The sequence below is a fragment of the Dreissena polymorpha genome, chromosome 1 (genome assembly GCF_020536995.1).
Source record: "Dreissena polymorpha isolate Duluth1 chromosome 1, UMN_Dpol_1.0, whole genome shotgun sequence".
Classification (NCBI taxonomy): domain Eukaryota; kingdom Metazoa; phylum Mollusca; class Bivalvia; order Myida; family Dreissenidae; genus Dreissena; species Dreissena polymorpha.
In genome coordinates this window covers 198,022,022-198,048,049 of record NC_068355.1, presented here as the reverse complement: position 1 = coordinate 198,048,049, position 26,028 = coordinate 198,022,022, and the positions used below count along the sequence as shown (strand labels likewise).

The 26,028-nt window shown below is 33.7% G+C and overlaps 2 protein-coding genes across 2 annotated transcripts; both read right to left on the bottom strand.

Moving 5' to 3' along the window:
- Positions 1-14,862: 14,862 nt before the first annotated feature.
- On the bottom strand, positions 14,863-17,427 carry LOC127864521 (uncharacterized). The gene has a single exon (XM_052404179.1). The coding sequence runs from the start codon at positions 17,355-17,357 to the stop codon at positions 15,894-15,896; it is 1,464 nt and encodes a 487-aa protein (XP_052260139.1). The 5' UTR covers positions 17,358-17,427; the 3' UTR covers positions 14,863-15,893.
- A 1,486-nt stretch (positions 17,428-18,913) lies between these two features.
- On the bottom strand, positions 18,914-25,565 carry LOC127867789 (phosphatidylinositol 3-kinase regulatory subunit beta-like). The gene is made up of 4 exons (XM_052409243.1): positions 25,451-25,565; positions 20,924-20,997; positions 19,702-19,872; positions 18,914-19,515 (listed from the first exon to the last, which is right to left on the bottom strand). The coding sequence occupies exons 1-4, from the start codon at positions 25,506-25,508 to the stop codon at positions 19,462-19,464; spliced, it is 357 nt and encodes a 118-aa protein (XP_052265203.1). The 5' UTR covers positions 25,509-25,565; the 3' UTR covers positions 18,914-19,461.
- Positions 25,566-26,028: the final 463 nt, after the last annotated feature.

The window sequence follows — 26,028 nt, the reverse complement described above, 5'->3', positions numbered from 1 at the left end:
TATTGATTAAAAAAACTGTCGTTGTAATGACATAATGAAGGCTGACATGGCTAGGGAATATAGGAGGCTGGCATGGCTATGAATGAATGAGCGATGTAAAGGCTATGGAAAATGAAGACTTTCATGGCTATAGAAAAATGGCGGCTGACATGGCTATGTAATAATGAAGACTGACATGGCTATAGGTTATTGAAGGCTGAATTGTCTATGGAATAATACAGACTGTCATGGTTATGAAACAAAAGGACGCTGACATGGCAATAACAATGTAGACTGTAAACACATTGAAGGCTTACATGTCATTTGAATAATTAATTGAATACTGAATGATGTCATTGCTTTGAAATAATTGAGGCTGATATGGCTATAGAATAATGAAGGCTGTCATGGCTTTTGAATTATAAAGGCCGGAATAACTTTTGAATAACAAAGGCTTTTATGGCTATGGATAAATGAAGGTAGGCATAGTTATGACTGAATGAAGGCTGATATGGCTACTGAATAATGAAGGCTGTCATGGCTAAGGACGAGGGAAGGCAAACATGGCTATAAATGAATGAAGGCTGATATGGCTCTTTAATTATGAAGACTGTCATAACTGTTTCATAATGGTGGCTGTAATGGCTAAAGATGGTTGTCTTGGCTATAAATAAAGAAGGCTGTCAAAGCTATGGAATAATGAAGAATGCCAAAGCTATGCAGGCATGAAGAATTTCAAGGCTGTAGATGAATGAAGGCTTTTGTGGCTTTGGAATAATATAGGCTGTCATGGCAACTTAGTAATGGATACTGCCATGGCTTAAGAGTAATCAAGGATGCCACGGCTATGGAATAACAAAAGCTGTGATGGAAATGGAATAATTGAGGCTATCAGGGCTTTGAAATAATGGGGGATGACATCTGTACGGAAAAAATGAAGGCTGTTTATGGCTATCGAATAGCAAAGACTTAAATAGGTATGGATGTTTGAACTTAATTTTGCGAAATATGTTACGAAGTATTCGTTGATTTGAGTATTTTGTTACTTAAATCAGTTCAGCAGATTTGAAACACCTTGTATGCTATTACAGTGTCATGCTTGATCTGAAATGTAACAAGATAATGTCACCATAGAGTGCTATTTTCTAATTTATTCTAAGATCAAAAGGTGAACAAATGCAAACAATAGCAATAAGTGTGTTCGCCCGATACGCAATGAAACGCTTCCATATTGGCTGTCAGCTCGTACACCAAAGCAGCTCATCGCTAATTACATTTTCGTCACGTTCTTATTGGTGTCGGCGACTTTTTATATATACAACTAGATCTTTAAGCACGCTTGATTGATATAACTGTTTTGCTAGCGAGTAATCAACTAATTCATGTATTTCCGTTGACTATTAATGCGTTTTGATGAACAACAATGCCTCCGGGAAAACAAAGATATATTATGAAACTGAAGATTTCAAGGCTTTACTTCTATTTACTGGTACACGTAATATGACTGAATCAAACAGCACTGACTGAATAAATGATAAATAATACCACAGGTGATATTTATTGATCATTGCAAATACGGTTTGTTTTGTTGAGATTCGCAGAGCACCAAACATTGGAAAAAATACGCATTGGCATTATTGATCACATAATATTATATACGGTGGTTTCGGTTATAATATCTACAACATGCTCTTCAATTGTGTACGAAATATTTTCATTCAAAAATATCCATTACCAGGACATCCTATTTGCTAGTATATAATTTGTTACTTTTAGACATTGTATAAGCACGCGTACATTTATTTAAAGGTCCGTCGTTCGTTACAATTCTGTACTACCGTGGATATCGTTTGTTTACAAAGTTAGTAAATTATTATATTGTTTTGCAGTGCTTATAAAAGGCATGCAATAAACGTGTATGCATATTAAACAAATTGGCAGAGCCAAGCAATATCAGCTAATGACTAATAAACTTTTGCCTTTTTGACCTTTGAATAAACGTTTTCCAAAAAAGGTTGTTATTGGTGTTTTCCAATTCTTTAGATTTCTCAATATGACATGCGATGAATTATTAAATGTTCGGAGAATTGTTGATACTTCATACCATAACAAGATTGTCACTCTTCACGTGTCCGCTTTTCGCTTGCACTTTCCGCTTTTATGGCATTTATCGTTTAAATGTAGTTTCATCTAAACGAAAATCCACTTTAGGCGGACAGTGTCTTAATAGCCTGTGCGGGCTGCTTTTAATAGAAAATATAAATAATATATATACATGTATAATACTTGTATATTTCGTGACTAAATATTCTACCAAATAGAACCAAACACGGTATTGCGCTAATAGCCTTTTTATAAGCCGTTAATCAATTAATCCCTAACGTAACAGTTCATTCCTTAATATGTCTCGAGCAAAAAACAAAACCACCACCGGGAAAATAAGGGTGATTAGGAGCGGAATCACGCAGTGAAAACAATCGTTTTTCTCCATCTCCGTTAGCAACCGCATATTGAGGACAACCAAAGCGATCGGTACAGAAATGGTCGTAATACCTGACCCACACTATGTGTACGCTAAATGAAGACACAGTTTTGTTTGACATCCAATGATGCCTATTAAATAGAAATGCACATGCTAAACGAAGTCAATGTATTGGATACATTTTTAATTCGTTTTTGACATATAACGTAAGTGTACAAAAAGTAAACAAAGGCAATCTTGTGTTGAATGCACCATCTTGTTTTCGTTTATTTGATGTCATTTAAAAGGTTGGGACTCCGTAATGTTTAAGGATTCACTTAATTCAGTCAAAGAGACATCGAAGATTGTATACAAACTGTTGAATAAAATAATCACCCGGTCATCTTTTCACACATTTTGGGTTTAATCCTGACGTCTAAAGGATTCATTGGTTACATTAAGAAGCAGCAATACTGCATGTTTACTTCGTTGTTGGCATCTTGCCTTATAAGATGAAAATTCAAGGCTGTGCTTGGGTAATTGCCTAACATAACCTCCAGAGCTCAGATGGCATCGATAGCGCTGATTCAAATCAGCAAGTAATCCGACAGCCACCACAACAGTATATGGCTCAAAAGCCATAGCAGCTGATATTTTTATAGTCGTTTTTTTTCTTACACACTAATTTAATTCGTTCGTAGTTATGCAATGATACCTTCTTTGTTGAATGTATTACAATGCTTTTGAAAATTGTTTTTTTCTTTAAATCTTCCGTTTTAAACCAACCAAGGAATTTAACTTAATGAAGCAATGACGTTCGTTTTATTCCATGTTTATCATCTTGCTGAATTAAATATCAATTACATTAGTTTATTTGTAAATTAGATATCAGTATCCTCCGAACGGAGACAATTCAAACGAACGCTGTATCATTTATTTATATATTCATTGTTTCAATTGTCTAGCGATTCCAGAAGCCGCTTGCAGGATTTAAACGTAATTATCAAAGAAATACGTCTCGGTCCGTATTTATCATTCAATGTCTAGATTTCTTAAAATGAAAATTATTCTTCAAACGTTAATGTACTTAACTACTAAAAGGTCTAGTCTAGCGTGGCATTTAACACATTTTATTATATAATTGTTTGCAAAAAACAACATGTTAATTATATAAGCAACATTTTAGCCTGTATAATATATATGCAAACTCTTAAGTATTTTTATTGAGTCTAAGACTTCTCTTAATTCTTAATAGAAAACGGGCCCCTGTGTCCACTTTCCATTTATCACCTCAGGCTGTGAGAAATATTAACTGCTTTGTATGAATTGATGCCAGCCCAAAGGAGCACTAACGGCACCGAAATATTAAACTCCGATAATAACATCTGCAAAAATAGAAAGTTAGTTTTATATACAAATATGCACTATATTTTTTCACGATTTTTCGTCGCATTATCAAAATAATTTACTATGTGTACACTACTATACGCCATATTACTATAGCTGTATAAATGGCGGATAATCATTCAATGCAATGACTTCTGTTGACTTTAAATGACGTTAACAAAATACACATGAAATAATAACGCTAATATGGTACGCTAAAATATTAATGGAGGTCTTTACAATTTGTTTGAGATTGCCCATCCACGCTAAAGACGGAAAATAAAAACGTTGAGTAAATTGTTTGGACAAGCAGCAATATTTTGTCTATTTAAATTTGCTATGCTATATCGGAATTGCTACGGTACTATATTTGAATATTGTAATTTTCTCCGTTATCGCTAAAGTAACCAGTTCAAATGCTAAGGAGACATTGTAAAACTGGTTTATAGTCTTCAATTCCTATATTTTATTGAACAGAGGCAACATGCTACTTCTTTTTCGCATTGGTCTACAGATACCAGGATTACCAAACATGTTTGCAAGCAATACATCTTCAACTTATAGGAGACATGATGTTCTTTATCATATCGCAACAAGAGTCATATGTTATCAGAGTGGATTCGAGGTCCATCTACACATTTGTTCAGCCAAATTTATCCATCCTTTTAGTTTACATGGAGGATGGTGATTTGTTTGCACAATTGAAAACATAGATCTAAGCGATATGTTATTAATTTTGCTGCTTCATTAGTAATTGTATTATCATTATATATTTATATGTATTGCAATATATTGTTGATGTATGGTTTACAAGATCTGTATTTTCGCAATGTCAATATTATTAGGCATAACTAAACAAAATAGCATCCCTGTTCGGAAGTTTGGTCATACACAATATCGCCATCGACACACGTAATACCATTATTAGGCCTCGACATTCAATGTTGCAGAAGAACTCACGGGAACACTGCGTATGCGGAATGAGCACTGATGTATTAGGGCCTAAAGCACATAATGAGATTGCTTACCCGTGTTCCAAACACAGGGAGGTAGTTTAAAACAACACAGAAAGATCCATCAACTGCAAGTTAATGATGTTCCTCTTTGTTGATCATGGTTGAGCACTTTAGCACTGATAGTCAACCATTATATATTCAAAATGATATTGTAATCTTGTTGTTTTGTTTTTGTGTGTGTGCGTGTGTGTGTGCGTGCGCGTGCGTGCGTTCGTGCGTGTGTTAGTGTGTGTGTGTGTGCTTGCGCGCGTGTCGCTTAGGTTAGAAGCAGGTGGACCAACTACTGATCGAACCGGACATCCACGGATATAGACATAAAGGTACAGGCGGTCGATAAGTACGAACAATGTTGTCAAGGTTGTTATGCATACCCTTCGCTGTTATAACCATGGGTTATATTTTTCATGTGTTTGTAATTAAAGGATGCATAAAGTACCTTCATTTCGAGCTTGATTGTAAATAATTTATTCTTGCTTTACATGTTTTTTTAGAATAGTAATACTTTTAATAAATGCATTTAAAGAAGGAAGAAATTCAACATTAGTCTCGCATATTAGAGGTCTCAATTTGTTGAATGTATCCGGCGTGTCCTTAATCGGGAATCAGAGTATTTACAACATCATAAATACCTCATTTTGAAACATTCTTTCATATCGTTCATATATCATGTCATACTATCAGAAGTTCATTGTCGTACCCAGGTGAGTTAAACTTAACACCAAGTATAGAACATTGTAGTCATTCAAATTGTCTCTGTACCACAGCGATGTATTTGTCCTACCGCTCAACTTAATTTTAACGAATACAGTATGTTTTTATTTGTTTTTTTATACATGTTAAAGATGCATTGAGAAAATGTATATTTGTTTTATAAATGATGTTGACACAGATTCGGAAATACAATAATATACGTAATTTAAGGGAGCCAATAATCAGCCGGATAGACATATGATTAAAATACATGTTTTGCTATTTGAAATATCGTTTGATCCTTAAAAAATTATATACACCTACACCTACCAAATGCAAAAAGGTAAACAATTGTATAAATTACATATCGTTAGAAATTCATTCAATCTCACAGCGTCTTAAATACACTGCATATTTCCTTTTTTTTCATCAATTTACAAAACTTTAAATGTAAATTGCACACAACTGTTTCACGAATAAGAGTTGAATATGAATGACCTTATTCGAACTTAAGATTGGATAGCGTGTATTAATATATGGCAAATAATTTTTCTAATTTGACTATACGAAAACCCTGAAAATTGCACCAAGATCATTCATGTTATGTGATTTTGTTGGAGTCGACAAGAAAACATAAGATTGCACAAAGTGTGTCTATGTTTTCAAATGATGTTTGAATTGCAATATACGAATTAAGATGTTGACATACGATTATCAAAAAAATGTGTTGCCGATAACTTTGTTACACCATCATTAAGTCATTAAAAAATATATATCATATTGATGTTGAATTGTGACTATTTGATAAAATTATCACCACAATTTTTCCCACCGGCTCTAGCGCTTGTGTATATAAAATATAAGCGTCTCTTCAAATGTGATAAAAAAATCCTAATTATTGTGTTTAAGTCCTCTCAATGTTTGTTCAATAAAACATCATTAAACAAATAAACATGCATCCTTGTTAAAAATTATTTAATATTTTAAATACATACAATCGAATTAATTTTTAAGGATGCTGGTTCTTGGCAAAACTCTGAAACAAATTATTTCTTGTATTGAATACGTTTAATAACCAAACCGTAGCAAAAACCCATATAAACGCCAAAAAACACAAAAAACACATACACTTATCAAATAGTTTGTAGTTAAACTATAAAATAAAAAAGTTTCCCAACATCACCGTTATTTATTGTTAAACTGATTCTCAACTAACCCGACAACCATATTGTTTGTGTTGACCCTCACCTTCATATTTATATTGCAGGCTGTGCTCTCGAGCTGTTAATTTGATCACAATAACTTAATTATCTATAGAGCCTCTTATCAGTATCGCTCCATTCGGTCACATTCTATATACGTAATTCAAATGTTTTAAAATAGACAAATTATAGAATGTCAGAAAGATAAGTGCAATATTTCTGCACGTAATTGCATATCCTTAAAAAGCGACATAAAAATGGATAAGCGACCTCCCTACGCCATTGCATTACGTACCTAGTGAAAGCAAACACATGTTTTGTCATACTCTTAGATAAAATGCTTAGAAAACAAATTCCAAATTAAGGCGTTGTATAATCAAGCAAGAGAATGGACAAAGAGCATACTAATTATCATTTAAATAATTATCATATTAATAAATATCATTATTAATAATTATCATTATTAAAAATAATAATCATTATTCATATCAGCTTCATTGATAATTACTTTTAATAAAGAATTAAAATTAATAGTATTATTATTTCTTCTGTTTCTGCTTTCTTCTTCTTCTTCTTCTTCTTTCTTTCTTCTTTCTTTCTTTCTTTCTTTCTTTCTTTCTTTCTTTCGTTCTTTCTTTCTTTCTTTCTTTCTTTCTTTCTTTCTTTCTTTCTTTCTTTCTTTCTTTCTTTCTTCTTCTTCTTCTTTCTTCTTCTTCTTCTTCTTCTTCTTCTTCTTCTTCTTCTTCTTCTTCTTCTTCTTCTTATTTTTCTTCTTCTTCTTCTTCTTCTTTTTTTATTATTATATTCCGGAAGGCGGTTAATTCCGACAATTATGAAGGCGACGATGACTGCAACTTCGGACTCGCAATCCAAACACGTATTGTACTCGTGCTAACGTCCTCGCAGCAGTTTGTAGTTCGTCGACTGATCCTGCAAACAAATGTTGGGACTCAGCATCGAAATATTTGTCTCTGGTTCTTCAAGACGTGTGAACTCAATGGCAATACGTGTTGACGTCTTTTATTTCTCTGAAAACCATTGATATATAACATTATTTAAATGTTTTGATTATATTCATTATTTTATTATGTTTTTATTTTATTATTATAATATGTGTTTTTGTGAGTGCTATTAAGTCTATAGTTTTTGTATTGCAACACTGGCTATGTTTTGGACTATTTATATACAAGTTAAAAGCAAGTAAAATGGGAATTTAAAAATGCATTTTGAGTGGAAGTTCATTCAGTTGTAGATTTAAAGGGGTTGTTCGTAATACTTGTGTAAGCGTTAGGCAAATGTGCAAAATAAAATAAAATAATACTTTATCACCCATCAATAGTATAAAAATTTAATTAAAACAACCACATCACAACAGCTTCTAAATGTTGTGAGTAAAAAAATGAAAATATTTTACGCCATGATATTATGTTAAAATCCTATATAATTTTCACATTTAAGTTCAACAATTTTGATTGTTTGATTTTGTTGTTGTTTGCTGATGATATAGCTATTATAGGTAAAACTCCTGAGGAAACCCAGCGACATTTAGATCTTTTGTTTTCATATTGTAACACATGGGGTCTTACTGTAAATACATCAAAAACTAAAATAATGGTTTTCCGAAAACGTGGGGCGTTATTAGCAAACGAAAAATGGACCTATAATAGCCAACCAATAGAAGTAGTCGATGATTTTAACTACCTTGGTACTGTTTTGAATTACACAGGAAACTTCTGTAAAAACATTGAATATCTCAATGGAAAGGCCTTGAAAGCTTTAAATGTTCTATTTTGCAAATGCGACGACTTTGATCTTTCGCCAAAAACCCTTTGTCAACTATTTGATGCATTTGTAACACCAATACTTAACTATTCGTGCGAAGTTTGGGGTTACACCAAATCTAAGAAACTAGAAAGGATTCACCTTAAATTTTGTAAAAGATTACTAAGAGTAAAAAGCAATTCGTGTTCTGCTGCAGTATATGGTGAACTGGGCAGATATCCTATATATATACACAGATACATTAGAATAATTAAATATTGGTTTAAAATTAAAGACAGTGATAATATTATACTAAGTGTTGTTTATAATGAGGCTCTTAAAGATTGCATTAATGGCAAGAAACATTGGGTATCAAATGTGAAAAAGCTGCTCAACGATTACGGGTTCGCTTACGTGTTTGAAAATGGTCACTATGTTAACACAAACACATTTCAAACTGAATTTAAATGTAGAGTCATAGATTGCTTTAAACAACACTGGCTTCAAACACTTGAAAGTCCAGTTTTAATATTGTACAAAGAATTTAAATTATCGTTCGAGTATGAAAAATATTTAGATGTCTTACCTAAAAGCCTCAGATTTTATTTCTGTAGATTAAGAATGTCATGCCATCCATTAAGAATTCAAACGGGTAGGTACATTAATAATCGCATAGCAAGGGAAGAAAGGTATTGCAGTTGTTGTAACTCACGTGATATAGAAGATGAATACCACTTTATGTTAATCTGCCCTTGTTATAACGATATCAGGAAAAAATATATAAAATCATATTATTACCAGCGACCATCAGTATATAAATTCCTAAGCCTTATGAGAACATGTTCTAAAAAAGACGTTATTAAGTTATCCGTTTTTGTGAAAGAAGCTCTTTTTACCAGAAAGTCCTTATTGAATGTTGTACATAATACGACCAGCTGATTTTTTTTCTGTTCCGCGGGTTCGCTTCTTTGATTGTTTATGTGATTGTTTGTTATTTTGTGTATGTATGTAATCCTATCAATCAGATAGCTATTCGTTACTTAATAGTATTACTGTGAGCATACTGAATCATATGTTATATGTTACATGCCCAACATTTGTTCAATACAAAAAAGTATTACTTTTTTCTTTCTTTTTTACATACAGATGTAAAACAGACGTGTCTGATTGTTTAATTTGCTGCCTTATGGAAACTATGTAATATATGCAAAATATGTGTGTTATGTCTTACTATTATTATTAACATAATAATACACATTTTATGAGCAAGATAATCAAATTCCAATTTAGTACATTTCCGTAAATGTTGATAACTAGATAGCCACCCTGCCACATAAATAGTTTGTAAAAATGCTATTTTCTTTTTCCTCAAACTACTTGCATGCATTACGTTAGATTGAATGTATATTACTTATAACTGTATGATCACTTCCTATTCACATGACCTGTTGATGTATGTATAATTACAAGGTTAAGACTGACGATGTACTATGTACAAGTCGTAATAAACTTCTGTTCTGTTCTGTTCTGTTCATATAAGATAACATCTGCAAAGTAAAGCTTTAATTGTTATTCCTAACAACGTGTCGAGGCATTTAATCCTGAATCGTATTGCTACTTGTTAATGTATATAATCAAAATCACTTAATAATCCAATAGTTCATGTACATTGTTTGTAGCAGTAGTCATTAATATGTTGAACATACACGAAGCAGCGTGTTAAGTTTAATAATTTAACCTTAAATCGGTTGTAACCAAAATTAATTTGTTTAAATGATTAACGGATGACTGAAAACACATATGCCATGGATTTAATATGTCCACGAATTTAGTATTAACATAAGAGAACATCATTTAGACGAAGGGGAACAACTCCTCTCGTTTAAGTGTTGGCGTACAAATAAATAATGTGCCTTTATTTATAAATGCTCGATATGAGACGTTTAAAATCTGTTTGAAAGGGACACTTTCACGTTTTGGTAAATTGACAAAATAATAAAAAATGTTTCAGATTCGCACATTTTCGTTGTAGTTATGATATTTGTGAGGAGATAGTAATACTGAACGTTTACCATTCTATAAAATATCCATTTTAAGCATCTTTTGACGATTTAAAAACATTAAAATTATAGAGCGTTGCAAAGCGAAACAATTGAATAATTTGGAGAGTTCTGTTGTTGTCGTTATATTTTGTGACACTTCGAGGATTGCTTATATAAAGTATAAAATACTTCACTCATTATATGAGCACGTATTGCCGAGTGGTAACTGGAGCTTGTTAGATTCACGTTTTACATTTATCCATATAAAGTAATTAATGACAAACTTTAATATCTGCCAAAATCTGTGAAAAAGTCACTTAAAAATAAAGATTTCGATTGTTAGGGTCTGGATTTTAACACTGCGATTAACGTACTTAAAATACATATTTGTATAAAAACTTCGTAGTGTAATTTCTATTAAAATGGCGATATGTTGCTGGTTCGCATATTGTTCTGTTTAATATGTCTTGGTAATAATTGATCATTTCAACAACCGGTTGTAATTGATCTTCAAGTATTGTCTGCGTATAATTGTTCCATAAACATTGTATTGGAAACAATTATACATAAATCCGAAGCTATATGTAATTGTTTCTAAATTAATGTCTTCGTAATAAGTTTTTTTCCTCTATCATTGGTTTAAAGCCAGAACCAATGTTTTGTACAAGCACGATATAAACATTTCCACCAACACCTGGCAAAAGAGGGAGCTACTGGTGAAGGAAACGCGAAGAGTTTTCTGCTTAACTTTGCTGCGATTTGCTGGTCTGTGGTTTGTTGCATTACCCTGGTCAGTGTTTTGTCACATAACTCTTGTTGCTTTACTCACTTATGTGAGTATTACTCTGGTATGCTATCTGTTGCATTACTCTGGGTCTGTGATTTGTTGCATTACTAGTCTCCTATGATTGCATAACTTTGATCTGGGGTATGTTGCTTTACTGTGGTCTGTCATTTGTTGCATTTATATGGTCTGTTATTTTAGTGCATTACTCTGCTCTGTGCTTTGTTGCATAGCTAGTGTCTTTGATATGTATAAAAATCTTTTCTGTGATTTGTTGTAAAAATTTTGCATGTGATTTGTTACATTATTATTGCCTTTGATTTCATTACTAATGTCTATGGTGTAATTAATCTGTTCTGTGAAGTCATTTCTCTGGTCTGTGAAGTCATTACTATTGTCTGTAAAGAAATAACCCTGGTCTGTGATGTCATTAGTCGGGTATGTGATACCATTTCTATGTTCTATGATATTATTAATCTGCTCTAGGTCTGTGATATCATTACTCTGCTCAGTCATGTAATTACTCTGGCATGTGAAATCATTACTCTTCTCTATGATATTTTTTACTCTGGCCTGTGCTATCATTACTCTGACCTGTGGTCTCATTACTCTGACCTGTGATATCATTACTCTTCTCTATGATATCATTACTCTGGCCTGTGCTATCATTACTCTGGCCTGTGTTATCATTACTCTGACCTGTGATATCATTACTCTGGCCAGTGATATCATTACTCTGGCCTGTGATAACATTACGCTGACCTGTGATATCATTACTCAGACCTGTGATATCATTACTCTGGTCAGTGATATCATTTATCTGACCTGTGATATCATAACTCTGGTCTGTGATATCATTACTCTGACCTGTGATCTTATTACTCTGGCCTGTGATATCATTACTCTGGTATGTGATATCATTACTCTGGTCTGTGATATCATTACTCTAGTCTGTGATATCATTACTCTGGCATGTGATATCATTACTCTGGCCTGTGATATCATTACTCTGGCCTGTGATATCATTACTCTTGCATGTCATATCATTACTCTGGCTTGTGATATCATTACTCTGGCATGTGAAATCATTACTCTGGTATGTGATATCATTACTCTGGCCTGTGATATCATTATTTTCGCCTGTGATATCATTACTATTGCATGTGATATCATTACTATGGCCTGTGATATCATTACTCTGACCTGTGATATCATTACTCTGGCATGTGATATCATTACCCTATGTGATATCATTACTCTGGTCTGTGATATCATTACTCTTGCCTGTGATATCATTACTCTTGCTTGTGATATCATTATTCTGGCCTGTGATATCATTACTCTGGTCTGAAATATCATTACTCTGGCCTGTGATATCATTACTCTGACCGGTGATATCATTACTCTGGCCTGTGATATCATTACTCTGGTCTGTAATATCATTACTCTGGCCTGTGATATCATTACTCTGACCGGTGATATCATTACTCTGGCCTGTGATATCAATACTCTGGCCGGTGATATCATTACTCTGACCTTTGATATCATTGCTCTGGCCTGTGATATCTTTACTTTGGTATGTGATATCATTACTCTGACCTGTGATATCATTACTCTGACCTATGATATCAATACTCTGGCCTGTGATATCATTTCTCTTGTCTGTGATATCATTACTCTGGCCTGTGATATCATTACTCTGGCCTATGGTATCATTACTCTGGTATGTGATATTATTACTCTAGTCTGTGATATAATTACTCTAGTCTGTGATATAATTACTCTGGCCTGTGATATAATTACTCTGGCCTTTGATATAATTACTCTGGCCTGTGAAATCAGTCGGCTCAGTAATTCAATTACTCTGGCCTTTGATATCATTACTCTGGCCTGTGATATTATTTATCTGGCTTGTGAATAATCAATCTGGTCTGTGATATTATTAATCTGTTCTGTAATATCATTACTATACTCTGTTATGTCGTTAGCCTGCTCTGTGATGTATTTACCCTGCTCGATGATATCATTACTCTGTAATGTGGTGCAATTAACTTTCTCTGTGAGGTCATTACTATGGTCTGTGATGTAATTTCTATGGTCTGTTATGTTATTACTCTCGTATGGGGTGTTATGACTCTATGATATCATTACTCTCTTATGCGGTGTCCTTACTCTGCTTTGTGATGTCATATCTCCTGCTCTGTGATGTCTTTTCTCTCGTATGCGATGTCATTATTCTGATCTGTGATGTTTTCTTATTCAATGTGATTTTAAACTATGATCGCTTTTTAAATGTCTTAACTTTACTGCACTATATTTACATTTGAAGAGTTTTGGTAAACCTAGGACATTAGTAGGGTATTTACCTTTTCAAGAGGCGTTGCCAAAATACAACTTCTGTATATTATATTTATTCGTCGACTCGTTTTAATTTAGAATATAACATATGCTTTTTTGAACACGAGTGAGTACCATAAGGCTATTCAATGATGTTATTCTTATTCAATACACACCAATCTTTAACATGACTTGCGGACTCTTACAACCTCAAGATCGCGGACTGTACAGAAGGCATTCAATATGTTTTTATATCAACCATGCGACATTCTCCCGCACTATTTTCACAAAATATGTTTATTTCTTGTTTATTTAAATTAATCGTTCTTTAAAATAATTTATGTTTTAGCTGTACTTCAATGCATGTTGCTATTTTTATAAATATTTTAATAACGATGAGCTTCATATGCTTAAGTAAAAAAAAGAGTTATGTTCAGTCTATTAAAAAAAACTATCGCAAATTATTTAGCGTCGCTGTCGGTCTGAAACCTCGTAGCTCCAAAATTTTCAAAATATTTGTTTCGTCTTTTCCTATATATCGTAGCTCTACGCCAATCAGAGCCCTTGAAAAAGCCACGTGACAAAATGTTGTAGAATGATTGTTGGCTTTTTTCCCGGCGAAAAGTCGTAGCGACGTCATTTCACCTATAGGTACGTCGTTTCGTTTGGACAAATTTGACAAAAACGTTTTTATAATTTTTTTTATTTGCAACTATGAGGTTTCCTATCAGGACGAATTGTCGTACCTCATAAAAATGACAAAACTATTGTGACAAAATATCGTAGCTACCATGGCTGACTGTCAGTATGACTTATCAGTATGACTTACGCGTCTACGGCTTATACCGTATTTTGCAGCTTCATTTGTTTGGTATTTTTACAGAATTTCAATTTCTAAAACATCGTTATAAAAAAATGAGACGGTTTTTTCTCTCTCCTGAAAAGTTGGCATTTTGTAGCTACGAGGTTTGAGAACGACAGCGACGTTAGTCAATTGCATGTGTTAAGTGTAAACAATCTACATGAATCCGAGCACAAGTAAGTAAACATACATTTTAGATGATACATGACCTTATACCCAGTAAAGTGCTGAATAAAGGAATGCTATATCGTCAGTGCATGCATAGATAACCAGCACGGACGATTGGTCACTAGTTTAAGCTTGCATAAACATCAGGTGGCATAAAACTAGTATTTTCAGACATTTGTTTGTGAATTTATTAACAAAACATTAAAATACACGCATTATTGAAAAAAAACAGACATATAAGCAGCGATGCACACGGTTGAATATTTGCATTTGACATTAGATTCTAAACAATTTGATTTCCAACAAGCATGTTTTTATAATTGCGAATACAATTTTTGCTATTGGTATACTTGTTTATAAATTAGGTCTTTTAATGACTGAAAAACATCGAGTTATATAAATGGCTGCAAATAAAGGACTGAAACATATCCGATTGGGTTCTATATATTTGAAGGCACAGAGTCCCGGAGCAATGGGGAGATGCGAACACTGATTAATGCACATTTACAACAATTCTTTTTAAAGCCACACACCTTGAAATGAACTACATGGCTTAGTTAATTTTAAGTATAAACAAGAAACATATTTTATATAGGCCAATTAGAATATATCTGGTGGTTACAAGGTAGAAAGCCGTCTTTTTGCGCTTTAATAATTTAAAAATAATCGCGTTTGTCAAAATGGACGTATATGTCCAGAAATCCTACTTTCGGTTTTAAAAGTGGTACCGTTTGAAAAATAATGAATTACTTGCTAACTAGGCTATATATTTAATTTTATCTATGCCAATTAGAGTATATCTGGTGGTAACAAGGTATTAATCCGTCTATTTTCGCTTTAAAACTTAAAACTAATCGCATTTGTCGAAATATACGTATACCTATAGAAATCCTACTTTCGGTTTTAAAATTAAAAAAAATAAATAAAATACTTGCTAACTAGGCTATAGATTGTATGACAATTTTGCACAGTTTCAAATTGCATCTATATGTATTGATTAACATGTATTTCATTTCAAGGTGTGTGGCTTTAATTAAGTCATGTTTAGGGCTACATTACAGTAGGTTAATTATTTATACGCATTCGTTGTCTGTAATGTACATACACTTTAATTCATATGATAAACTTAAAACATAGCTTTTTAACTTGTTTATGAGTTGAATCCACACTTTTGCATTGTACTATTTCAGCGAGGCTCGATTCACTCAAAACTTGGAGGCTGTGAATTTTGAAACGACATTCCCGCTTATTCCATGCATTTTCATCCAGTCGGGCCATGATTTGAATGTGGAGAAAGAGCCGTAGAAATGTGCTTGAGTCGGGTCCTTAGAAAGTTCTTCGTAAGGGAAGATGAAATTGAACAGGTTTACTTCCCAGGCGCCGTTGGGCTCTTCAGCTGGCGAGTTTGCTCCGATCAAGCCAACGGCTTTAAATGAAGGCATGTCGATTGTGAACAGTGAATCCTTGCTGAACGAATGACTTACATTTAATGATTGATTATAGATATGACTAGTATCTATCGACTGTCCAGTGATCGGATTGTCAAACACTTCCAATGGTTCCCCCGTTGTATGGTTTAGCAAAACCAGATTTCCAATAAATTGGAGAGAATAATCGGCATGAGATCGGTGTGGTTCTGGTTGCAATGTCACGTGTACGACTCCATTGGCATCAAACAAAATATGAGAAGAAATTCCTGCTATCTCAGACTGTGCAGATCCGGTTATGCTCATGGTAAGACTTCCTTCTGTTAGAATTTTACTGACACGTTTGTCAATATTATACACCATTGCTCTGGCATTTGACGAAATGTTTACATCCGGAATTATAATGTCAGGAAACCCCGCAAGTCGACGCTGATCAATTGTTTTCTTAAACGCCGTCCAAGATGTTTCGTTCGGTTGTTCATCCGTCGATGGCGCGGTTTGATATTTTGAAAAATTTGACTTTATCAGATTCATAATGTCCGATGACACGCACTGAAGGCCATCCATGCATTTCCAGACGAGCGTCGTGTAGAAGAGCGAACCCGGCGTTGTAGACAACTCCATCCACGGCAGGAACTCGGACTTCCGCATCCATGTACCACACATGGGAATGCTCTTGTTGTCCGTTTGCAGATCAGGTATGTTTACAATGTAGGCAAATAGCTCAACCGCGTCATAAATTGTACCCGCTGAGTATTGCTTGTACTTGTCGGGTGTTAACGGATTCGGATATTCCAGCACATAATCAGAATTATAAATGGACACTTGTGGTTGATTTTCTGGTAAAACAAATGACCTGGGAGCACTGTCTATTATACCATTTACCGGATCGTTGGCGACGTAAAATACCTCATTGGCTTTTCCACTGATAGGATTACTAAATACTTGCAATATCTCAGATGTAACTGGATGCCGGTAAACTACAAATTCACGAGACAATGACAGAAACGTAGAATCGTTTTGAAGAAGTTTTCTGTTTATATTGTAGCCTTCGAAATTGAATAGTTTCTGTAAACTGTGTCCGCTAACCTTTGCATAGACAGATCCGTTGAAGTAGTCAACCGTAGAAACGTTGGGGTCCAGTGAGCCACCAATGCGAATGAAGTTTTCAAGGTCGGTATAGCATCTGACCCGAAAGATAGCGCGAAACAATATAAATCCAACAAGAATATGTGCATTCATATTTAAATCGTGCTAACAATGAGGTGTATATGCTGTCTATTCTTTTTAAAATCAAATGGTCATCTGATAAGCGAAGTTGACAGTCGTGTATTATCTATGACACACTGAATTATTATCTGATAAAGCCTGACGCATATCTCGGGTCAAACTTGAAGATGTATTGTTCGATGTGATATTGAAAATGAACAGCGTTTTAGTGATCACTCAAGATACTCGAAAACAATGTATACTCGCTTGCAATTTGATTTTGTTCATAATACGAATATTGAGCTGAAAAAAAAATTACTTACGTCGGCATTATCCACATAATACACAAAAAAGACATTGAGACGAGAATAAAGAAAACATGTCCTTACAAATAAACTTAAACTTATCCCGAAAAGTCACGATGGGTTTGAACGGTATTCATGACAAATAATAGCTTGTTAGACAGACCAGGAATAATCTTTGTCGGCTAATGACCTAACATTTTGAAAAAAGAGTAAATGATGCGTTCGTTAAAATGACCTGCAATATATTGATTGCGAATCTTATCCAGAACATTTGCTTTATATATTAATTTACACAAGAATCATGATCAATATAAAAAGAAAATACTACACAATCAGTGATACACTAAATGTAACATGATAACAAGCGTATCGTCTAATACAACACCGAATTAAAATATGCGTATAAATAAAGGGAAATATAAGTTGCATTTAATTCCCCTTTGTTTCCTTTCCGTCGAATTTACAGAAAGTGATCAGCTTAACAAAATTCTTCTTGTATACGACACATGGGTAACGCTTATGAGTTTGTTCGTTATTTCGTGTGATTTTTACATTATTTTAGTAGAAGACAAATTATGGGCATTAGACTTTTGAAACTTATTTGACTCATAAAGTTATAATTATATAATCATTGTGTTCTTGTTAACATCCTTATATAGCGGGATTTGATGGTTATCAATAGAAAATGAAGCTTATTTAAACGGTTAAAATCCCACTCTTTTATAAATCGACCGTTCTAAGGTTGCGACCCAAACTTCAATCAGTTTCCGTGTTTCTGTCTGTGGTATCTTTCCCCATTACAGAATGTTTAAATGTGACATTAAGCGAAAAACGCTAGTCTCTGTAATACGATTTGTGAGCCGTGTAGACCTCGTGTTAAGCACACAATGTATCAACAACTAGTAAAGCTTAATTCACTCTTTGTTTATATTTAAACTTCCCTTCAACTTTTTTTCTTTTAAAGCATATACTTTATTTGACTAAGATAATTTTAACCAGAGCATTTATATTAATTATGTATTCTTAGCCTAAATACATCGAACATTTCATGATTTTTTTTGTCAAACAGAAATGGCCTTTGACGGGTTTTTGAAATGTTTTTGTTTGTGAAACACAGTTTAGATAATGAAATATAACAATGTAATAGTTTATGACTGATATGGATGGAATTGAAACACACGAAACCCAATCAGCAATTGTATTTATATCAAAATGCGTATGGTAATTTAAACATGTATTGCAAACACGCAGCAAGTATTGTTAATGCAGTTCTAATAAACATGTACACGAAGAGCACAGTTGTGATAAAATATTAAAAACATTCACACAATCCTACTGCAAAAAATAGCACTTATTCACACAGCGTACTTCTAGTTTTCCATGAAGATATTCATCTTTTTTAATGGTTCCGTTTAGACTATCAACGTGTTATATGAATGTTCTAATAATATGTTCGCTATTTAACCTCTAACACAATAGTCTGCGCTTTAAGTAAATTGAGCAAGTCTTCGAAGTGAACAAGTCATTATTATCAATACTCCAAAAACTAACGTTTTCCCAATTGCCTTCTTAATCATTCAGTCTATATGTAAACCCAAGAATCATAAGTTATCAGGTTCATACATGTCCACTATCGGGAATCCAAATATCGGCAATTCTTTGGGTCGGGACCACTTTTTCATTGTTTAATTGCACCATTTTTAATGATTGAAACACACGTGGCAAATATCGAAATGTCTTTAATAACATACGTCTGAATGTATACCTCACGTAGTACTCCACACAGGTTTTAATTGAATTGTAGTCCATACATGTGTTTTGGGGTCTGTGATTTAAAATCCATGGATTAGAATTTCGGCCACGAGGTCAGATACAGTTTCAAATGCCTGAACAAAACAATATTTTTAATTGAGATGATAAATAAAAGCATTAGATGACCGAAGCATATGTTATGTTATTCAATAATGCAGGCATTTGTACTTGCATATGCTGCTCTCTGAATTTATTTTATACAATGAGCATTACAATATTTATCAAACCATAAAATTTTCAAATATCATTTTTTCATGTACCTGCAGCTCGCATTCCTTGCATTGCTTGAAATGATTAATGTCCCCAGTTTTCATTATCATCAGTTTCTTGATGCGGCCGTGTTCGTCCACAAACACCAGTGTGAACATATGCAGCGACCCGCCCTGTTGAGCAGTATTTGTTGAAGCCTGTCTCCCAAGGAATGTTCCGGGCTACCGAGAAAAAATACATCTGTATAAACTATATCGTAAAATATGTAGAGCGATGTATATAAAATGCTGGCTTGTAATACAAACACATCCGAACAAACAATTACGTATCAGTTTGAAATTAAATATAAAAGTGTTTCAATATGCAGGCTTGTCAACTGGTAATTCAAAATCATTTCCAGCTATTGTTATTTATTCAAGAATATAAAATGCGCTCTCTTTTTAAATGTCATAACATTATACAATTTTCTATGAGCTCCCCTTAGGTAAATACGTGTAACCAGATCCAAGTGCAATGCGGATACATTTGAACACATATAACATTTGTGAACGCGTCTTTTGTGGACAAAATAGTGACATGAGGTCGTGAAACATGTTTTATCAGATAGGCATTCATACAGTTCATATAAATTTTGACTCAAATGATGATTGTTTTGGCATGTAATGCCTTTAGAGTATAAACACCACAGTGAGATGAACAGTAAAGATGGAACTTCAAAAAAGCGAGCTTGAACGTTCAGCTGTCGATTTGATCTTTGTTGGAACGCATCAACCTATAATGACTTTTTATTTACAAGAATGGATTTAATTTAAATTTAATATGTACGCGTGATCTTGTTTTGCATTGATGTTATGTTGACGACGATAAGAACATTGAGCTGATGGGTAGAGAAAAACTTCTATGTGGTCAACACAGAATCTCAAGATGTCTTCTTAATTAATGCTCAAAACTACAGAGTAATTAAGTACTTTACATTCAAACTTCCGATGAGGTATTTGACTTTACATTCGAACTTCCGATGAGGTATTTGTCAAAACAAAAAACTCGTTGTCATGTTATGATACGCCACTATTCATCATCATAAGCAAATAATATTCTTACGAATAATATCGTTTATAAAAGTTGTATTTCATATTAAGAAAACAAACCATGGCCATGAATACACACGTATAGTATGAGGTACATGCCAACAAGCGTGATTCAAATAAAAGTTTTTAAATACTTGGGTATAAATATTGCTTTCAATACATAACTCTCGTTCGTATCTCTTACCGGTTTACTTTTTAGTTCCTCTATGGCTTCTTTTTTTCCAATCTGTCCGCGGTACCATTCACAATCTTGCACACCTGTCGAGTATATCAACGTTTAAGAAAACGCAAATAACTTAAACATTTTAATATTATAACTTGAATATATGTTTCTATAATAATGACCATTTTAAGTGCAGTGTCTAACTTCAACTCATTCAAGATACTTATTCAATTCTCGTTTACAAAGGGTCACGAACGGTGTGAAGATGTTCTGAATCCCGAATCATCAGAGGTGTACGTGATGAGGCAACGGTGCCAATGCGCGGAGGACTAGATGGTACAAAAAATGAAGTGGAAGGTGACGTTGTGATGGCTAAAAGACGTCATTTGCATGATACAGCTGCAACATAATTATTCAACAGCCAAATATAGTTCCGATCTAAATTAACACGTGTAATATAATTGAATATGAACACCATACTCATCGATAATTTTCTAGATGTATTTTCAATAATGAAATCTAATTAGAAACCACAAATCTGAGGACGCTGCATTTATCCCCAAAAAGAAACAAATAACGCTATGTCAATTAACGGAAGTAAGGCACGTAAAACGATGTTGGAGTGAAAATCGCCACAACGTACTATATTTATTACTGTCCTTGATTTTATAATCTTATAAACAAACACACGAACAATCCTCAGTATCACTGTTTCGATCTGTGTTTTCAAATCAAACCAATGCGATTTAGTGAGTGGTATGTTATAATAAGTAGTCCAAATTGTTCTTTGTAGTCTCCATATAGCTCTATTTATATATATTTAAAATAATGATTAAAGACACCAGGCAGGGAATGCGAAATATTTAAGAAATGGAATACCGTTAAACTTTTTATAAATATGTAACCGAAAATTCATTTCATGTGTGCAACTTGCTGCAAATAGTGCCTGTTAACACCTTAATTAAAAGTTTATTTGAAAGTGCATTCGTTTTTAAAGTACAAACTAAGTCAAATGAAACGACTGGTTTCCTTAAACTGCTACGTTGTATCAAAAGTAGTACCGCATGAAGTGAATTAATGTTTCGCTTATGTTAGCAAATCAACATAGTTAAATCTCCACGATAAACTGTTGAGTTCAATGTTTGATGTGATATATTAAAACCTGGACGATTCTTTTTATTAATGCCGTGTGAAAATGTAAATACATTTGTGGATACAACGAGAAAGGTAGGAACCTAAGAAATGAGATCATGATGACTGATATAAGTAGTTTTATTTTATTATTTAATATTTGAATTTTGATTTCTACATACTGATACTAAAAGCCCGAAATATCAAACTATCGATGAAAACTTTATTTCATTGTGTCATTATGTTTAAGTATATATAAGAAATAAATTATACACTTACAGTAACTTGCTCCAATCAATAATCACGACTTAAAAAATGGTAAACACGAGTAAGTCTTGTCACGACTAAATCAGAGTAAAGTGTCTGCTGGGCGCTTCACAGGGTGCAATTGGAAGCCCTCAATTTAACAAGTTGCTTTGTTGAGAACCGATATTGTTATACTCAATAAGACTCGAACTTTGGAAATCTCAATCCGCGAATGCCCTTATCACTATGGTACGACATCATTTGAGCCGCGTTCTGAAAAAACTTTGCTTAATGCATGTGCGTAAAGTGTCGTCCCAGATTAGCCTGTGCAGTCCGAACAGGCTAATCAGGGACAACTCTTTCCGCTTTTATGGTATTTTTAGTTTCAAGGAAGTCCCTCCTTACCGAAAATCAAGTTAAGACGGAAGGTGTCGTCCCTGATTAGCCTGTGCGGACTGCAAATGCTAATCTGGGACGACACTTAACGCACATGCATTAAGCCCAGTTTTCTCAGAACGCAGCTCATGTGTATTCTGGCACAGGAGGTACTTGTACATGTATTATGTAAGAGTTATTGTAGTGCGCGTTGAAAACATGTTCGGGTTTCCAGAATTTCTCCTACTAAAGCCTGTCAGATACATTCATCATTTGTCTAGGTAGTGGGTTTAAGCTTTTATAGTAGTTGTGCATTTGTTTAGCTTTTGTGGTTCGAAAAGCCAGAATTTAGGTTAAAAGCTTGAAATAAGCTGTAGTAATTTAATAGGTAGAATTGACATAATTATCCGACTTTTCATTAATGGCAAGGGTAATAACATCAAAATAGTACAGTGTTAAGTTTGCTCTCAGTTGTCAATTTATAAAACGTTGACTATCAGTTCAACAATAACTATAACTATAACATAGATAACGACAAAAAAGTGAAACCTTGATCACTGCAACCCACTTATACTTCATAATCGTTAAAACGTTAATATTCACAACAAATATCTTCTAAAATGATATTCGGCACTATCCTGACTTGGAAATAAAGTCAGAAAATTTACTTTTCTAAATACATGTAATTTAATTGAAAAGGGGGGTTTCTTGTTGTTGTTGTTGTTTTTCACTTGTTAGTCGCATATCCACTGCATGAAATGTGTGTTACTAAGTGCACGTATATTCAAACCACTCACTTATGGTCGTAGATTACAATTATACAACTGGAGATCATATATGTGTCCTTACAAGCCTTATTATGAGTTTATTTCTTCACCGTCGAAATACATGGTACGTTAATATTTTAGTAATACACAGTTTTTGTTCAACACATTCTATTCACACTATCGCGTAATGCAAACATGGGTTTTATGGCGTTTCGGCCGGCGTAGCTCATGTCCAGCCTATTCAATGGCGAAGTGTGGTCAGGACCTACGCTGTCCGCTATAAAATCCCACGAGGCTTTGTTGTCTTATTAGGTATCTCCTGACCAAACTAGGAGATGCAAAGGCCGAACTATAGCAACGCTAACCGCCTATGGCGTAAGATCCATGTGAAGTCAAACTGTGCTATTTATAGCAAATTTAGGCTTTCAGGAACGATTTCCAGACGGGCTGACCGAGTACGGCAAACCTTTGAGGTTAGATAAGTATACGATTTCCTTGTTATTATGACACTATTATATTTCAGTAGTATTTGTTTTTCTCATAGTTAAAGCAAAACTGCGTTATGAACTGTTTTCAAAAGTCCATTATTTCTTCACCTGAAGATTTAGCGACCGAGTAAGGAAATTATGCGTGATGGATTTTAACGTGTGAGGGTCTCATCAGGGTCTGCGCTGTTTGCTTAAAGGAATTTCTGTAAGAAATATTCTAAATATAGAAATAAATATTCTAGACATCCCTAATTTTGGAAATAAATTGATCCAATTTAGAAGGATGAGAGAGTCCACAAGGCATAAATGGGTTAACCTTTCTATTCAGTTTCAAGTTGATACCTCTGTTAGTTTTTTAGATAACATCCAGACAAAATGTTAGAACAAATATAAAAAAAGGGCAATAGCTCGAATATTATGGAAACAGAAGGTTTTATTATTATGCTTTAAGTTGATATCAATTTGAGTTTTCGAGATAAACATGTACAAAATAACAAAGAGTAATGGCTATAACAAAAACTATGGAAAATATAGTTATGGTTCGTTAGCAATTAACAGACCCGTGATGAGATCTACCTACCCACAAAGTTTCAAACTGAAACCTCTTACATCGTTTGATACATTCTCTCTGAAAGATAATTCGACGTTCAGACTAGACTACCCCCACCTTACAATTTGACTAGTCTACCCCCACCTTACAATTTGACTAGTCTACCCCACCTTACAATTTGACTAGTCTACCCCCACCTTACAATTTTTATTTCAAATTTCTTTTACAGCCTTATTAATTTTATAAAGATTATCACGTACACTATTTCAAAACAACGCTGCTGACAGCATTGTTTGAGCGACCTCTTTAGAAGCCAGTTCCTTTAATGGACAATATTGTATGAAAGATGGTCAAAAAAAGAAAAAATAGAGTGACGCGTTGATTCCAAAGATGAGCACTTGTATTTAAAACTGCAAAGGTAATGTTTATTTCGTTATTTACAGAGTTAAGAGAGGTATTCAACAAATCAATGGTTCACACGTTATTGAATGTTTATTTAACATGTTAAAAAAGATGCATGTAAATTGATCATTTTTCAATGAAAGAAATAAGATTTGAAGACAAATACAGCTGAATTCAGTGTTATAAAGGTCAATAACGTTCGCGACCAACACATTTAAATTAAATAAACCGCGTTTTTCAATGTGTTAGGTATACAAAAAATACAGCATTGTGTAAAAATCAACCCTTCCTCAAGATTTTTATTTGATCAGTCGTTGGATAAACCGCTTGATAAAAGTTCTTTATACCTTTAGACTAGATGTATAATTATTTATTGATTATTAAAAAAAACCCACTAAATATGGTGTAGTGTGTATTGTATGTTCCCCAAAAATTAATAGCATGTTTATTAAAAAAAAGAAACGCTCAAAGCGAAAACTTTTTTCCCGTGTTTGAACGTTGAATGAATACAAAAATGATAAAGAAACCCATCCATATACGAAACACAAAATATCGTATTCAATAACAGCGATTACCAAACAGTACATACCCTTCTTATTACACAATTCCCTATTCACACGCATGTCCTGAAACGAAATAAACATCATTTAGTATTAGATAATACTTATTATGTGTTAAAATACATGTACATTGCATTTTCTACTAAATTCTGTAAGGACACGTAAGTGGTGGACACTGGGGAGTGTTAACAAATATATATACATGGTGCATGCTCGCGTGACTTTGTGGGGTTCCCAATTAAACGTTAAAGCGGGTATATACGATTTTTATATGTGTTAAATTGTAATATATTGATACCAGTATGTTATCATAACACACAATATGCAAGAAAAATGATACATTTAAGACGAATTTCATAAAATGCAGCAAATACAAATTAGCGCCCCGAGCCGAATGTGACGAAGATAATGCGTACATATTTGCCTACAATAACCGATGCATTCGTCTTTTTAGTAAGTGTTCGTGCTGCAGGAATTTCAAATGAACCGTTAAACTAAATTTAGATTCACATCGTACATGCATTATACACATGCTGGCGAATTCGGCTATACAGCCTTTTTCGATTTCAGAATGAAATATATGGCTAATTTCGCATTTTTCGACACA

Coding starts and splice junctions, on each gene's coding strand:
- LOC127864521 (XM_052404179.1), bottom strand. CDS start 17,357: ATGAATGCACATATTCTTGTTGGATTTATATTGTTTCGCGCTATCTTT.
- LOC127867789 (XM_052409243.1), bottom strand. CDS start 25,508: ATGATGTTTATTTCGTTTCAGGACATGCGTGTGAATAGGGAATTGTGT. Junction 20,998..25,450: donor GGAATTGTGTAATAAGAAGG/GTATGTACTGTT, acceptor TATACTCGACAG/GTGTGCAAGATTGTGAATGG. Junction 19,516..19,701: donor GCAAGGAATGCGAGCTGCAG/GTACATGAAAAA, acceptor TGTTTTGTTCAG/GCATTTGAAACTGTATCTGA.